This window comes from Lissotriton vulgaris, chromosome 6, assembly GCF_964263255.1.
Source record: "Lissotriton vulgaris chromosome 6, aLisVul1.2, whole genome shotgun sequence".
NCBI lineage: Eukaryota > Metazoa > Chordata > Amphibia > Caudata > Salamandridae > Lissotriton > Lissotriton vulgaris.
The window spans coordinates 1,401,462,750-1,401,480,262 of NC_141694.1; the positions used below are offsets into that span (position 1 = coordinate 1,401,462,750).

At 43.4% G+C, this 17,513-nt stretch overlaps 1 protein-coding gene across 3 annotated transcripts in view; it reads right to left on the minus strand.

Annotated features, from left to right (window-relative positions):
* KIZ (kizuna centrosomal protein) overlaps window positions 1–17,513 on the minus strand; it is an 880,037-nt gene that overhangs the window by 413,253 nt on the left and 449,271 nt on the right. For all 3 annotated transcript variants that reach the window (XM_086927508.1, XM_086927510.1, XM_086927509.1), the window contains exon 10: window positions 2,128–2,293. In XM_086927508.1, the coding sequence (XP_086783634.1) occupies window positions 2,128–2,293 (166 nt within the window). The remainder of the gene's footprint in view (window positions 1–2,127; window positions 2,294–17,513) is intronic.

The following is a 17,513-nucleotide window of genomic DNA, read 5'->3' on the forward strand; positions in this document are numbered from 1 at the left end:
CCTGGTCTAGGCGGTGTTGGTGTCCAGGCTGGACACTAAACAAGCCTTGGTTGCTGCAAGGGGTTCGGTATCCCAGGACATGGTGCAGGGCAGCTCCTGGGGGTCCTGGTGTCTCCAAACTTGATGGGGAGGCATATCTGACCTCCTGGAATATGGTGACTTCCTTCTGGGCAGCTGCTGTGTCAGTGGACTTGGTGAACAGCAGTTCGGTGAACTACACTTTGGAGTTGGTGCCTGCAGGCTGCAGGGAAATGGCTCCTCCACTTCAAGGGAGAGGCTGATGGGTTGGCGAAGTGCTGTCAGCTGTTCGAGGCTTTTGGAGGATGCACAGTTTGAAGACAAGTCGTGCTTTTGCAATTGTAGAGACAGAAGCAGGAAGGCAGGGTTTGGTGCCAAGTCCACAGCTAATCTTCAGTTCTTGCATTCTTTGGCTCTTTGTCCTTCTTCGTCTTGGAGCAGATGAATCTGAATTCCTGGTGTCAGGGAGCCACCTAAATACTGGAGTTAGATGCATTAAGGGTAGTAGCCAATAGGCTACTTATCCTTGGGGACACTACACCCTCTAAATGACCACTTCCTGTGGGGAGTGGGCATAACACTGCCCAAGAGTTTTTAATTCCGTCAAAAACAAAATGGCGGAGCTCTTCTTTCATGGAGCACATCAAGCAACCCACCTTAGGGTTGTCAGTAGCCTGATGGTGCAACACACCTACTGCACAGCTATTTTCTCGCCTGTTCTGGTGCCAAATGGGCCTCAGTGCAGGACGTGGCCTCTCCCATGTCTGGGGAAAGCCAGGGCCGCATATCAAAGGAGGCAGAGACTTTGAAATTCCTGCCTTGATATGCTAAATCACTAGCCATCCTGCTGGAGGAGGTATGAACACCTTCTTCCACAGCAGGCATTGTTTCTATCCTCAGATAGCGTGAGCTCTCACCTGCAGGGGTCAGAAATGTGTCTGTGGTGGCAGGCTGGACATGACCAGTCAGCCAGCAAACTAGAAGACTAGCAGGTTTCAGAGGGCACCTATAAGGTACACTCTGTGAGCATGTCATAATAAATCCAATACTGGAATCAGTATGGATTTATTAAGACATGGTGTTTGATACCAAACATTATAGGTTTTAGTGAAGCCATCAAGTAGCCAGGGAACTCGTAATGACCAGTGCCCAGCACATATACTTAAGATGGCTTCATTGTTTACTTGTACCATCTAGTAATTGAACTAGAGCACACGGCATATCTACTTATGCAGATATGTCTTCACAAAAAATATAATGCAGCCTGCCTTAGGGCAACAAGGCCTGCTGTAAGAGTGATTTAAATATATTATATGCAGTAACTTTGGCATGGCACACAGTGAGTGTGCCATGTCATGTGTTTACTCATGGTTTGCACCATGACACGAAGTCTGCAATGGCAGGCTGCACATAATTTGCGTTGGAGGGTTCCTTGGTGTGGCTTAATAGATGCTGCAGCCCTTAGGGACCCTCTTTGGTACCCATGTCCTGGGTACGAGGGGTACAACTTAATAGGGACTTACAGGATTGCCAAAGTGTGTGCCAATTGTTGCATAGTTAGAACATTCTACCTTGCTTTAAGGAAAGTGCACTGGCACTGGGGCTGTGGTTAGCAGGGACCCAGGGACCCAGTGCACATCAGTTGAACAACATCAGTACCAGTGTCAAAAAGTAGTGGTGACCATGACAAAAAGGGGCACTTTCCTACAAAGAGGGTTAGGGTAATGGTAAGTCATTAAACTTAGGTAGGAGTAAGGGATATTTCAGCTAGAATTTGGGTTTGGTATGTGATGGATTACAATAAGGATTAGGGTCAGAGGTAAAGTCAAGTTGTGGGTTAGGATTAACAACTATGTATAGAGATAGTGAGGGTGACACTGTCCCATGGAGGCACACAATGAGTATGATCATAGCGCAGAGGGTTTCCTTAAAATAACTACAACTTGCCAACGTCAAAAAAATAGGCATCTGCAATTACAATCCAAGACAGTTTACGGAACTCTGTTGCAGTTTATGTTGTCCTCTAAAAGCACTTAAGGAATCATTGCAAGTGGACAATCATACATTCAACCAATTTTGGGGTGGGCACAACAAATAACAATGGGTTACCTGGTTTTGACGGTCTCTTAATGTCAAGCTGTTTAAGAGGTTCACCATGCTTTATTTCACTGGTGTCCCTCAAATTTGATAGCAGGCTGCCCGAAGATCCATGGCTATGAAAGGAGGATACTTCTTCACTCTCCTCAGAAAGATCCTTTTTAGGTGATGATGGTGTCTAAAGATTCAAGGAACTCATATGAATAAAAAAGGCGCATTCATGCTAAAGAGAAATATGCACATAAACTTTAATAGGACTACATAATATGTTCTCAAAATACAAGTTCATGAAACATTGTTGACAGACCAGCTAAAATCTTTGTGTGAAGATTCACAGATCATAGCAAGACATGACTTTCCTTTCCTGCAGAGGTGGGCAAGACTGTGTGCCCGAATGCTCACTTACTCATAGCTATCGAGCAGCATCAATTCTACAAGACCATCGGCACTCTAACCCAATGTTAAAGAAATACACAATGCTTACAATGGTAGACCTTTTTTGTCGCCATCGCTGGGACAGCTCATCTGCAACTCAAAAATGATCAATTGTGAAATAACAGAAGGCACCCTTATTCAGAAGCAGAAAAAATAATGTAATGCATGAGAGAGTATAATCTCTGTATACACCTTGCAATTATTCTCCTATTACAAGTTCTTGTGACACTAGTCAACTGTAATAATGTATTACAGGCAATCAGCAATATCTCACACTTCTGGGATTGGGAGTGTGGGAGCGAGTTTGGCGCGGTGAGAGGCCTCTCACCTGCTGCTTGTGTTGATAGGTCCTCTGAACATGAAATAAAGATAAAAAAGTGCAACCTGAACTGCCTGAGGAATGTCATACACTGCTCACATTCCTTGCCCCACATTACGGAGCTGCTGACTAGGAGCAGGATGTAACTGGCCCCATGAACTGATCCTTATGCATCACTAAAATCTATTCATTCCGGTATGGCAGAAGACCTGCAATCACAAGCAGCAGGTGCGAGGCGAGGCACACCACAGCACAGCTCACACCTTCACACCCTCTAAAACTTCACAAGGGATAAGAGAGCTGCGAGTGGGAGATACGTTTTCGGTTTTGCCCAGAAACCTAGTGTGCTCTCATAATTGTAGGATGTGCCATAAAATCTGATAGAATATAGTTTTGAACAATTTTTTTAAATAATGGACTCACCCTGCCTGAGCCTTTGGCATCTTCCAGAATTCCAATGAACTTTTAGTTGGAACGGTGTGAATGATTCTCAATCTAATTTGTTTTCCCTTCAAGTCATTCATTTCTTTAACGAAATGTGTTCAACTTTTCTGTAGCTGTCCTTGTCGTTCTGTAAGACCTGAAACTTGTTGCTCAACCTCCTCAAGCCTGTCAGTAATAAGGGAAAGTTTATTGTCGATACCTGATTTTGCAGATTTAACGATTTCAGTTCTTGCAAGGTCTTACATTCTCTAATCTCTTGTAGGATTGTCTCCAATAGTTGTGTGAAAGACTGGGCAGCAGCAGAGGAGTCTTTAAGAGGTTACATTGAAATTACACAAATTTGGAGTGTGATGAAATCTTGCAATGCCTCATTAGGCATTTGGCTAGTCGAGGCCTCCTGATTAGGCCGATGTCCTGCATTCTATAAGAGAGGCAAGTTACCTGCTGAGTTAAAGCCTGCGGGTGAGGTCATAATCCTGATGGAAGGAGCATATGCCTCTCCTAGATCCTTATCTACATCCTGACACTGAAACTTCTGAAACTATTAAATCTGCAAAGTCAGATATGTGGTATTGCGAATAAAATGTACATCATTACTGAGAGGCTTGAGGAGGTTGAGCAGAGAGTTTCGGATTTCAAAGATCAGCACGGACAGCAACATAAAAGTTCAACACATTCCAAAAAAGAAATGAATGACTTAAAGGAAAAACAAGATGAGACTGAGAATCATTCACACCATTCCAATTTAAGGTTTATTGGAATTACGGAAAATCCCGAAGGCTCAGGCAGGGTGATTCCATTAACTGAAAAACAGATTTAAAAGTATATTCTGTCTGACTTTATAGCAGCTATTATAATTATGAGACCACATTGAACACCTGGGCAAATCTGTAACACCCAATAGAAATATCCATGAACAGTTTTTGTGAACTTTTCAGATTACTGGATATACAAATGGATTTTGTTGAAAGCAAGGTAGCAGAAATCATTTGGTTCTTCGATAGAATTTTTCTTTCAGGCCTTCAAAGATGTTAGTGCAGCAGTCTAAGCTGAAAATGTTGTATAAGGACTGCTTCCAGGTTTTCACTTCGGTTGAGCAAGCACATGTTGATGGTATACACACTGGTGAAATAGTATGTTTGTTAGGATAGTGGGGCAGCCCCACCTTTTACCCTGGGAGAAGTCCTGGGTGCAGTCCCATGGCACCTGATGCAGGTGGCAGTGGCCCCTACACCCTGGAGGAAGGAAGGCATCATCCTCCAGGGACTTCAGGGGCAGGGAGGGTGAAAAGCATTTAGCAATGTTGTTGTAACCCTCACAAACATCCCCCACTAAATCCTGTTGTGCAGCCTGAGTGTTTTGGTAGAGAAGAGTATGAGTTCACTAAGGTTAGTACTGTGGAATCCTGGGCGGGATGGGGCAATAACCACCAAACAGTCTAAAGGATGGTTGTCCTGCAATACATGGTAGGATCCACCCATCCATAACTGATCTGATACACCATCTACAGCCCAGGTGAATGATTCTTGTAGGAGCAGCATGAGGGTGATCTTTATGGCTCAAGAAGTTCTTCTGGTCCATATCAACAGATTATGAAGAGAGGAATTTAGAAAGCAGTGTCAATATTAGTCTTATTTTTGGTCTGGAAAAACAAGGCCACATTCCTGGATACTGACATAAATGAAATTGTCTTCTCATCAAACAACTAATCATACTAAACACACTTACTACCACCTGGAAATCTATACCTCGGCAGTTTCTATGCGTCCATATGGTTTATGAACGCTGCCGTGTTCAGAAAGTTGATTATAATTTGGGGATCGTTGAAAACCTCATTACCACTGATTGAGTTAGCAAATCTATGGTGTAGATTGCCACTCAGGGCTCAGACACAGAAGTCTAGGGTCACTCATCTTGTAAACTTTTCAGAGCCTAAGGTGCACTGAACATATGTGAATTGTTGATTAAGAGCAGCACTATGAGCGTGCCAAGCGCAAATACCAGCACAAAAAAGTTTAAATGAAACGTGAACCAGAAGAAATGGAAGAACATGAACCAGAATGGCAAGGAAACAGTGGCAAAAAAATGGTGGGGTGAGGGGTTGTTAAGTTTGAACGGTGAGAGGATCCTAAGGGGGATGGGGAAGGGGGTACTCAAAACAAAAATACAATGGCAAATGTATTTGAAGCCTAACCATGTAGGAGAGTTATAACAGCTCAGTATAGCCTGTCTTTTTTTTTTTAAGAAGAGCGTGTGCATCTGACAACTTCTGGACAAATCTGACAATCAACTGAACCTCACAGATACCCCTCTAATCCTATTACATGACACCTAACCCTATTTTTGTCACTGATTTTTCTGTAGTTGTTAGAGATATTTGTGGCCATCTGCCCTTATTTGGAAAGCTACAGAGTAGAAGGCCACACAAGTTAATTATACATTAGGCGAGAGACTGTGTATTACAATGTAGTAGAGAGCTTTGAACTCTGTTTTTAATAGTCCTATTCTTTTCCCAGGAGCATGCTGTATTTCGCCTTTTTAATGTGGAAGATGCAAGTACACAATGGCATATGTCAGACCTATAGGGTATTGCGATTTGCATAAATAATTGCAAAATCTGCACTTTTTTGAAAATCCCTTGATTTATACAAAAGTGCCAGCAAATTGGAATTAAAAAATAAGCATTGGCATAGCCAATTGGTCTCTCTTTTGGGACCATATAAGTGTTTACCCATGCAGCACATTTTCCTGGGTGCTGTGCCACCTGGGACTGGAGAGTTATACAATTACTACACACTGGATGAGGTGTCTGATTCAGGAATACATGCTTGCCTCAGGATAAAATTTAACACATTCAAAAGGCTTTTTACTGCAACCCCATTCTCACTACCAATGCATTGCACTCTGAGATCTCACATGTACAACCAGTGACCTGCAGTCCGACATGTCTCAGGCACCACTGTGCACTGTACTTTGAGATGTCCTGCTTTCAGAAATGTCACAAACACAGACAACCTGCCACATGTGAAAAATCGTGTTGAGTAAATTGAGTTTACATTACTATGTACGTGAGTCAGGAGAAAATGTAATGAGTTAGTTTGTGTATGTTCTGCCAGGCCGTTTCATCCTGCATGTTATGCTGTCAAAAATAATGTACCCTTTCCTTTACTTACAAAGCCGAATTGCCTACTCTAGAGATGATTAAATTGTGATCGTTGAATTTAATTTACATTTTTTTCTCTAATTGGCAAACGCGAAACTGCACTTCCCCTTTCCTTTCTGTCAGATTTGCGTTGTTATAAATGTAGTTGTGTGCCACTGGGTGTTGCTCTGCATTATTTGCTATGCTCATAGGCAGGACCACTGGAATTATCGGATTTTACAACTGTTGTGTTTTCCACATAATTATGGATTTGCCACATAATCCCAAATCTGCTTCATAATCTACAGTTATTTTGTATAGCCTTTTATTGATTTTTGTATTATCAACCCTAAAAACAAATAGCATATGTATATGGGCATCAGGTCCTACGCACATGTTGTATCCACAGTAACTATACAGCACTATAACTCGGCTTTGCATCATACGTTTGATATTTTATCATGCCATCAGAGAACTGCTGGAATTCAGCTAAGGATTCCATATCTTGGCATGTTTTCTGTGCACCCCACGGGCCTTGTACACCAGTTCTTAATGTTTTTCACAATGATCCATAACTCGAGTCCATTCTGTAACAAAAGGGGCTTGTTCATCCCACCAGTGGCTCACTAAGTCTCTTCGCAGCCTAGTAACCTATGGCCACCAGGGTTCGGGTGCTGCTTGCACTGCCTAAATTGTCCATGGCCCCCCAGAAAAGCTTTTAAAGGAACATGCGCATAACCACCTTTGATATAATCTCCTGCTATTCAAAGAAGCAAATAGGTGTATTGCAGATAATTAAAGCAACGCCCTTGAATTCTAGTTTGATGCTGCGGTGCTACGTATAATACGTTGAAGAGAATAGTCGAAGTAGGAAGGAAGAGGTGGCAGGCAATAAGTAGAGGAAAAGTGAAAGGAAGCAAAGAAACGAATGAAGTAACACGGCAGAAGGAAGGTGGTGGTGGAAAGGAGAGGGAGAGGAGGAGAAGTGAAGATAGAAGAAAGGAGGTAGCAAGGGGAAAATCTGGAGCGGGCTGTTGGTATACAGAGTAGACGTGTGGCCTGTTAGAGACACGGAGACTCTCTGTATGAGGGATCTAGGAGAGGTGGGGGCGGGGGTATTTTGGGCCAATGGACGGTTTACTACTGTGAGGTCGGTTTGCCCAGGGCAGATGAAGGCGACTGTGCTAGTGTTGGGAGCAGCTCTATTCCTGGTGACGAGCGTGGCGAAGTCCTCGTGGCAAAGTCCTCGTGTCTGGGACCAATCTCGGCGCGGCTGTGCAGTGACGTCTGGGGAATCCCTCGAGACTGGACCAATACCAGCGTGGCTCAGCGATGACGTTTTCAGAATCTGCGCACTGCAACTCTAGGCGTAAGAGCGCTCACGTGTCACACCGAGACATGTGTTTTGCATTATCGCGCACGCATTTGTGCATGATATTTCAAAACACATGGCGCCCGTGCGGCTAACCGCAACCAATAGGCCATGGGCGGAGTAATACGCCTGCCTTTGCCCAATTGCGGGCTGTCTTTGTAAAAAAGACGCACGCATATGCCAAAGCCAGGGACAAAACAAAAAGCACACGCAGGAGCGTGTGAAAGCCTCTGGAGTGATTTCTCAAAGCCCTTACATAAAGTCTTCGCCAGAACAGTGCAAAAGCTGTTACAGGTTCGACCTAACAAACGGGGATTTGACCCTGTCTTTACTGGCTCTGCACAGCCGCTAAGTCAATTGTAAGGAGGGGGAGCAACAGGCTAGAAGGCAGCAAAGGTATTGATTTCCACTGTCGCCTGCATTTGAAATGCACAGAGCCGCCTCCTGTGTAATTAACCTGCGGCCATCCCGTCACGACTCAGCAGGTGCTTGATTCATGCTCCCACCACCTCCACTTCCCTTTGTCACTCCTCTCCCTCGGACCCGCCTCCCTCCGCTGCCCTCTGTCTCCTGCTCACCCCTAATCTCCCCTGTTGTCGCCTCTTTTTTTTTGGTGTGCTTTTTAGGTCTCGTGACGTTTAACCTCGTGAAAGCGCGGTCTCGCCAGAGACCTATTGTCAGCGACTCAGCTTCCCAGGAGACAGGAGCTGGCCGTGCACATCTTGCAAAAGGAGATTGGAGCGGGCCGCGCGCGCGAGAACGCGCTCACCGTGGCCATCTCCTGTCTCCTGGAAAGCGCAAACATACACAGGACACCTCCCCCTGCACGCATTCGCACACACAGGAGCGTACATACACATAAAGAGACACCCCCCCGCCGTCGCATGCACACACACACACACGCACCCCCCCCCCCTGCTCTATTGATTTCTGATTCACACTGCAGCCGGGCATTTACAGCTGGTGGAAAAAAATTGTAAAAAAATCCTTGCAAGAGAGGCTGAGTGGGAGTACGTGCATTAGAGGATGTGTGTGGAAGTAAAAGTGATCCCCCTGGGCTGCTAGCATATCGTACTGCATTTGTCATCCCTGCCAGGGCGACATCCCCCCACCCCCTCACCCCAAGCTTCTGCAAACGGAAGAGAGTGGGGAAGCTTCTCCCTGCAGTCTACTGGAAGCCCCAGCGTTTTTATTCACTAGTGGTGGGTGTTTTTCCTTTTTTCCTCCATCATCCGGGAATGTGAGTTATCTTTTCAATGGACGGTGAGGCAGCCGAGCCCCAGTTCCTAGCTGTCTGTGGCGTGCGTGTTACTTGTGTTCTGTAAAAGTTGCCGCGAGGAGCTGCGCTGAGGCAGTGCATGCAGAGCAGCTGTGAACTTTAAATTGGCAGTGATTAACTTTTCCTTCACTTTGACGCCGGTGGATGCAGCGTTTCCGCGCTCCTAGGTAGGTGTCTGGCTTTTGTGCAGGTTGAAGAGCTTCTCTGCAGCAGTTTTCTTTCGTTTCCTGTGTTTCTGTTGGCTCCTGTGAAGTTAGAATATCATTGGAGTTGGGTGCTTTTGACTTTCTTATCGGCTGGGCGGTGTTTTAATTCGGGAAAGGAATTGCGTGTCGTTTATTTTAATTCGTTTTTATTTTTATAGCCCCATAGTCTTCATGTTTGGTACGGTTTAAACATGCTGTCGTCGCAGGCAGCTGTTACTTGTTGTTGGTCTCAAACAAACTTTCACACAGAAGAAATGTCTGTAAAGTGAAATAGTTTCTCTAATTGATGTAGCCGTTTGGATGGCATCACGGCGCTAGGCGCAGGTGAATTCAAATCAAAACATGTAATTGACCCACTCGAAAAACATTTAGGGTACTTAGTATTTAAATGATTTATTGATGTAATTTTTTTCAGATAACTGTAAGGTGCAACACAGCATTTTAAAGATGTTTACATAATCATAAATGCATATATTACGAACACCAAATGCTGTGTGTTGAAATTCAAGTTCCGCTAACAAATTTGTGCTATATACTTTAACAAGTACCTCGCTACAGGAAAAGCAAACACAGCATGTGAAAAGAACTTTACTTTTCAGGTGCACATGAACAATGGCAAAGTGCTGATATCGAATTAGACATGCCTGTCGTTTGTCAATTGAGTGGAAGTGAGAACTTGTTGTGAACACTGTTTTAAGTTGTGGTGTTGTGTCTCACTGAGCAGCGCCACACATTACGCATTTGGCATGAGCCCGTTTCACAAAATATCAGGACATTTCGTCCAGAAGAGTGAGGAAACTAGAACAAAGCGATGCATGTCTTGCATACATGCCTGTACGCATGTACAGTCCGAGACAGCAGTTTGAATGCGTGTTTCTACATCTAAATGAAAACCCTTAATTGTTCAACACATCCTATGTTATTAAGTCATTGAGGTACCTTTAGTGATAATATAGATATCCAAGGGCCAGTTGCATGCCAAGTTTGGAGGACAACAACAGACTTTGTAATATTTTCTATTGATATTCAACGCATGCAAATATAATTTAGGTGCATATCCTGAAATACACCAGGCCCTCCTAGACCTGCGTTGGATTCCCTTATGTTATGGGATTAGTGCTGGATGAAACGGCAGGAAAAGGTTTCACATTAAGTGATGTTCGTCATTCATAGCATTGTGCCTATAGTGTATTTATGCATTTATTTAAGTGATGCTTTTTGTAAAGCACATATAGCTCCTGAGCCTTTTTCAGACCACTTAACTGACTTGGGAAATGAATATGCTCAGTCGGTGTTTCCAATGTAGTGCCTTTCCAGAGAGTCTTCAAAATGAGGTTAGTGTGCATGCTGTACCTTCATTCCACTGGGTGTCATGTCCTCCGCCTCCTTTTTTTTACCTGTCGCCTGCCCAAGATCAGGAAGCAGGCACACGGAACCGGCACCTCCTCACCACATCTTGTCAGCCAATAGCAACCCCCATGCCCAGCATACACAGATAACTACACTGCTATGGCACAGCACTACCAACTGCCTGCCTTCCTGCCCCTACACTGTTACCCCGCGGTGCAGCCACAGGACAGTGGCTACATTGCCTGTGTCTGGCCCGCAACACGTTGTTCCTGCCATGGAGGTTTCCCACAGCTGGGTGCAGTTAATAAGTACAGGGACCCAAAGATATGTGGCATCGCAGAATGAGAACGGACGTGGTACAGGTAGGCTTTTTTTTAATTTATTTATTAGTTTTCACTTTTATATAGCGCAAACTTTACCCGCAGGTATCAGAGCGCTTTAAATCAGCATGCTTATAACAAGCAAGACTAGCCAACTTTGCTTAGCATAAGCAACAGCTAACCATTCGCAAACAATGTTTATATACCAATTGCAAATTTTAAAAAATAATAATAATGCAAAGCATTGTCATTTACAATGCCAGTAACTCAAACTTTAATGCTGCGAGACCTATTGCATTGTAAATGCTTGTTTTTGTTGATTTAGTACACACTGCAGAACTACAACCTTGCTGCTGCCTTCATATCCACACTGCCGCCTATACAGCATGCTGACTGCACCATCATTGCTGCCCTTACTGACACAGTGCCGGCTCTAGACCCTCATCTCCAACTCTAAATGCCTCCTTCTGTCTTTACATACCACTATTTCACTGGAGTGCCTCTTCTGTCTCTACATCCTCACTGCTAATTTTGAAGCCTCCGATTTCCTTACAGACCCACAATCATTTCTGTGGCCTTGCTGCAGACTCTAGCGCCCACATCACTGTTAACTGTCTTTGTAGCCCATACCTTCATCTGAAGCTTCTCTGCTGCCTCTGCAACACTCTATTACCTCTATAGGTCACTGCTGTTCAGACCCTGCAGGATATCGCGATTTGCAATATTGTCCTCCCAACTCCTCCTCAGACTCTAAAGGCCCCCCGCCCCGCCCTCGGGCCCAACCCTGAACCCCCTGCTGCCCAGCAATACAAGAAGCACATATTGTTTGATGACAGACAGAGCAGGTTTCATATTGCTATCTGCTTTCCGTGGCCTCATTTATCCTCCAATTCAAGGCACAGCAGTGTTTGGGACTCGGAGAGGTAACAGACTATGACACAGCACAGTCTCCGCCAGTGACTGTGAAGTACTTTTGTGGCAGGCACATGTTCTGCCTACTGCAAAAATGCAACTAATTTGAATGTTTTGGGTTGAAAACTTTGCTTTTTTGGCTGCAAAATTTGCCATTCAAAGCTGCAAAATCCAGGGGAAGGGGTCTGACATGTGGCTTGCTGGCAAATATGACCAGCTAACAGCACATTTGTAGTTCTATATTTCAGTCACAACCTTTGTGTAGTGATCCCCCTCACAGCAGGGTATTCTCCAGCTTGGACCACCCACAACAAAGGCACAAAGAGGTGTGAGGTTTCTGCACTTGTCAGCCCAAATGAAAGTGGGAACAACGAAAACAAAAGACTGGCCCTCACCTCAAGAGCCCCTTCACCTTCCACAACAGAATCTATAGTTGCGCCTCTCACCCCTACTATTTACCAAAGACCAGTGTTTCAGAAAGTCTAATCAGCAGCCCCTTGCTAACAAAGCCTACATTGAATTTCTGAAGGGAGCCCAGTCACCATCAGCCACACCTCAGTGTCTACAGCTCCAGCCTTCAGCCACAGAAGTGCAGGGAACATACTTCCACTGTCTGGGGAAGCTATCCTCACCCTAAATTTTGAATCACGTTAAACTAGACACATTCAAATAGATCCTTTGATTTCATAATTAATACTGTGAAATGAACTTGAGGATGAACATCAGAAAACATCAACTTGAGCATTTTCAATGTTTGCATTCGTTACCCATATAATTTCTTACATTTCTATGATCTTGCGGTTACAGCGTCTTTTGGACGCAGCCTAAACTCTCGATACTTCCCTACACTTGCATCCAGCCATTACTTGTTGCTTAGCACCCTTGTGCTCATCGGCTGGCCTGGCTGGAGCAGTGATCTAGAAGTAGCCTAGCAATGGAGAGGCTGTCTGATTCTAGTGCCTGCCGCAAATACCTAATATAGCGCTATCTTCTCATGCAAATTATGTTGTTACTTTCTACAGATTGTACTGACCAAGTCCAAAAGTCCTTCGCTGATTTCAAGACACTAACCTCATCACCTCCATATTGTAAAGCAGAAAGACTTAGTTGTAAATACCTCACGACGGCCGGTCTAGAAACTAGAGAACGATCACATCCGTTCCCATCCCCAATATGAATATATATACCCTGACACAATATAGCATCAAAAGCACTTTGAAAAAAAACGTTATAAACAATCTCACTCTTGATACCGAAGAAAAGCCTAAACATTAGATATGCCATTATTTTAATATTTTCTTTTCTTGCTCAGTTCTGCCCTCAACCCTTCCGCCTCCACGTGCCTTGAAACTAGAATTGTTTTGTCGTGTAGGATGCGCATAACAAATAAATGTACATTTAAGTACGAATACATAGGCCCTGAATTTGAGCCTGTCTTTTCCTATCCCCAGAGTGACCAATAAAGGGGGTACTGGTAAATTCAGGGGTGGGGAAAATCCAGCCGTTTAGGAGTTAGACCCTGAGGTTCCGCTAAAACATGCCGAAATATCGGAGGATTGTATAAATGTCTACGCATGAAATAATTCTGAGACTCTTTAACCTGCACAACTTTTCATAAGTACTCCTGGAAGTCTTTGTGTATTCGAGCCAGAACCTTTGTTAATCACAGGTACTGTGATTTAATTACACATACAATGCGTGTTTTGAAAAATTTAAATATAAGGAATTTATATATATATGATTCCAGTCATACAACAGAGGAAGGGGAAGATGAAAAGGGTAGTGAGGAGAGTGAAATGTTTGGTAAATGGCAACTACACCGATTGCTGTGTATATGGAAAACCATTACGAATCCCCGGAGCTTCAAGTGCGCCAACATGACATCTGTGCCCTGATGTAAGAACAAGACATGTAGTAGATATACAGATGTACAGGAATCATGTGTAGTCTTGCGTGAGGCACTATAGTGAGGCATGACGCCGTCAGTCCCAATAGTTGCATAAAAGTTTTGGGTGTTATGGTTTAATCGGCTTGAAACTGTAAAAACAGAGTTTGAATATTGTGAATTCTGACTGCACTGGGAGAGGCTAGAGCCATGTGAGTGTTGACAGTCGCTCACAGATAAGACTGGATTTGTAAAAGCTGTAGATGAGGATTTTGCTCGTTGACTGTGAAGCCTAATTGGTGAAGTAAGTTCAGTGTGGTCGGAGTGCGTTTTAGACACTTCTAGTGTGTGCTGGCTTTGATAAGTACGGGAAGAGGTTAATTTTTGTCTTCTGAGATGAGCTGTGTCGTAAATGAAGAAGCAGGATATTCAGGTAAGTGAAGTTTAATCTTCAAGTAGAAACTCCACCCGTCATGGACGTCTGGTCTCCGTGAAGCCGGTGGTTACAATGGCAAACGGAAAGACTCAGCCGTCCATGCACGAGGAAAGCACTTTGAACCATAACACAGTACGCACGGCCGTGGCTCGTGGAAGCACATTTAAAATTCTTGATTAAAACCCAGTCACCAACCAGCAGGTCCACCAATTTACCATCTGAGGTACCATCAAAATGTAACTTCATCTGGCTCTGTTTTTCGAGAACAGTTTTCTTGACAGAGTCCAAATCAATAGTTCTACCGGCAGAATCCTGATGCAACCAGGAAGGAAATAAAACAGAACGATTCTCTCTGCCTCTTAGTAAGGAAAATGGGGAAACCCCAGTCATGCAATGAGGGGAGGTATTATAGTGCCATACTTTTTGTTTCACGAACTCATCTACTCTGTAACCGCAAGAAACTGCCGTCTGGACACCCTCTTTGATTACTTTATTCCCCCTCTCGACAAGACCATTCGAAGCTGGAGAATAAAGAGAGACTTTGAGTTGTTTAATGTCCAATTGTTTCAAAAATTTGCACATTTTATCCGAGACAAAATGAGTCCCGTTATCCGTGACGATAAACTTGGGGGACCCTTCTAAATCAAAAACCTTCTTGAGAAAGGTTATGGTGGAATCTGAATCTGGAGATTTAACAAAATCAAAGTACATCCACTTTGAGAAATAATCCACCAAAAGAATAATGTACCTATTCTTCTGTTGGAGAATGGAATAAGGGCCTGAAAAATCTACCCCAACTTTCTCCCAGGGAGAGTTAGGAAAATCCGTCGGGTGTAGAGGGACTTTTAATGTGTGCCAATGTTTGTCGGATAATAAACACTCCGGACAAGAGTCAATCAAATTTTTTACTTGGGAATCAATTGAAGGCCACCAATAGTGTTGCTTAATGCGCATAGAGGTTTTAGTTGTCCCCAAATGCCCTTGGTGAGCCTTATTAATAATAGACTCTCTCAATTTAAAAGGAGGAACAAATTTCTCACCTCTTCGTACTACGCCGTTCTCAACAGAAAGTTCCTCAGAAATTTGAGCAAAACTACGTAGATCGCCGCTCAAACCTCTTGGTTCGGGCCAACAACGGGTGGTAAACTCGATAACTTTTAACAACACATTGTCTAAGGCAGTGGCTTCCTTCCAATCACTCTCAGAAATCACATCACTAATTTCATCCACTGCATCCACAAAGGTTACACATTCGACATCCTCCACTAGAAAATCCTCCTCATCATCTTTGACCATAGCCATTCTAGATAGGCAATCAGCCTGAAAATTCTTGCCACCAACAATATGCTTAACGGAAAAGTTAAACTCTTGCAACTTTGAGACTAATCTCATCAGTCATGCAGACATGGATGCTGAACTGGATTTATTAAAGATGTAAATTAGTGGCTTGTGGTCAGTGACCAACTCGAAATTTCCTACCCCAAATGTACATTTTAAACTTATGGACCGCCCATGCACAAGCCAGGGCTTCCCTCTCGATAGTACTATATCTCTGTTCGAATTCTTTAAGTGCTCTAGACGCAAACGCCACAGTCTGCTCCTGACCATTAACCTTCTGTGTAAGCACTGCTCCTAGACCAGAAATACTTGCATCAACTGTGATAACGGAGATGGCATCCTCCCTGAAAGCATGTATGGCTTTTGCAGAAACAATCAACTTCTTAATCTCACAAAAAACCTTGTCCAACTCCTGTGTCCAAACAAAATTAGACCCTTTCCTCAAAAGCTTCCTTAAAGGTTCGACTAGTTGGGAGTATGACTGGACAAACCTGGCATAATACTCTGCTAGCCCAAGGAAGGATCGTAAGGCGTCTTTATCAGGTGGAGGCTTTGCATCTTCAATGGCTCTAACAACTGAAAATTTGGGAGTGATACCTTGATCAGAGACTGTATGTCCCAAATAATCAATCTTGTTGACTGCAAATTTGCATTTATCTGAGCGAACAGTCATATTCCTAGACATCAAAATTGAAAGAACATTTCTGAGGATAAGATTATGCTCGTTTAACGTTTTGGCAAAAATCAAGATATCATCAAGGTATGCCTGTACACCCGCTATCCCTTGAAATAATACATCCATCAGCTTCTGGAAAACGCTTCCAGCAGACACTAAACCAAAAGGGAGGCGAAGGAATTTGAAAGCACCAAATGGTGTGATAAAAGAAGTAAGTTCTTGGGATTCCTTCGCCAAAGACACCTGATGGTACGCTGACCTCAGATCGATCAACGAAAACCATTTTGCGTCGCCTATGTTAGCCAGAAGCTCGTGGATTCTTGGAAGCGGGTGACAGTCAACAATTATGTTCTTATTTAATGAGCGTAAATCCGCACATAATCTAATTTCTCCTGTCTTTTTACGGGCGACTACAATTGGTGCGACCCATTGTGAAGAATTGATAGAAGAAATGATACCCTGTTTACACAAATCATCCAACATTATTTTTAATTCTGACCTGACGCTCAGCGGAACTGCTCTAACTTTATGTGCTATTGGTTGAGCTCCAGGTATCAATCTAATCCTGTGTTCGAATCCCTTGACACTCCCCACCATTTCCTTGAAAACAGGTTTAAATTCTGATATAATTTCTTGTACCTCTGTATTATGATTATCTATTACAGCAATGGGTAGATCAGTTTTAAAAGTAGGTAACTTCCCAACTTTGATGGGATTCTCATCACCGGGAACTAAATAAAGACCCATCCTGGCTAAGTCTTTCCAGCCCACGATGTCTTTACCTTTTTCTGCCACGTAAATTTTAGTGACGGTCTCCCTCCCCAGACATTGGACTAATCCTTCGAAATACCCTAGCATGTTAATATTCTTCTCACCAAATGCTAGTGGGTTAACATCAGATTTAATCAATTCGATTCTTTTGTCCCATTTTTCATAAAAGGTTGAATCTCTAAGAATTGTATATGGGGAGCCTGAATCTGCCATAACTTGAAGGTGAACATTATCAATAATAGCTGCACATAGAGGACCCTTAATGGAATCAATATCACCATTAGAATCAAGAGTTACAACAATGTTCTTAAAAGACTCAGAACATGCATCAAAGTCTACCATATTAACATTGGAAGGCTTCTTGGCGAATCTGCAAACTCCTTGAAAGTGTCCAATTTTTTTTACAAATAGAACAACGCTTCTTGAGTGTAGGGCAATTCGGAGCGTTACCTATATGGTCTTTTGAACCGCATCTATAGCAGAAAAATGTCTTTTTCTTTTGAATAAATTTAC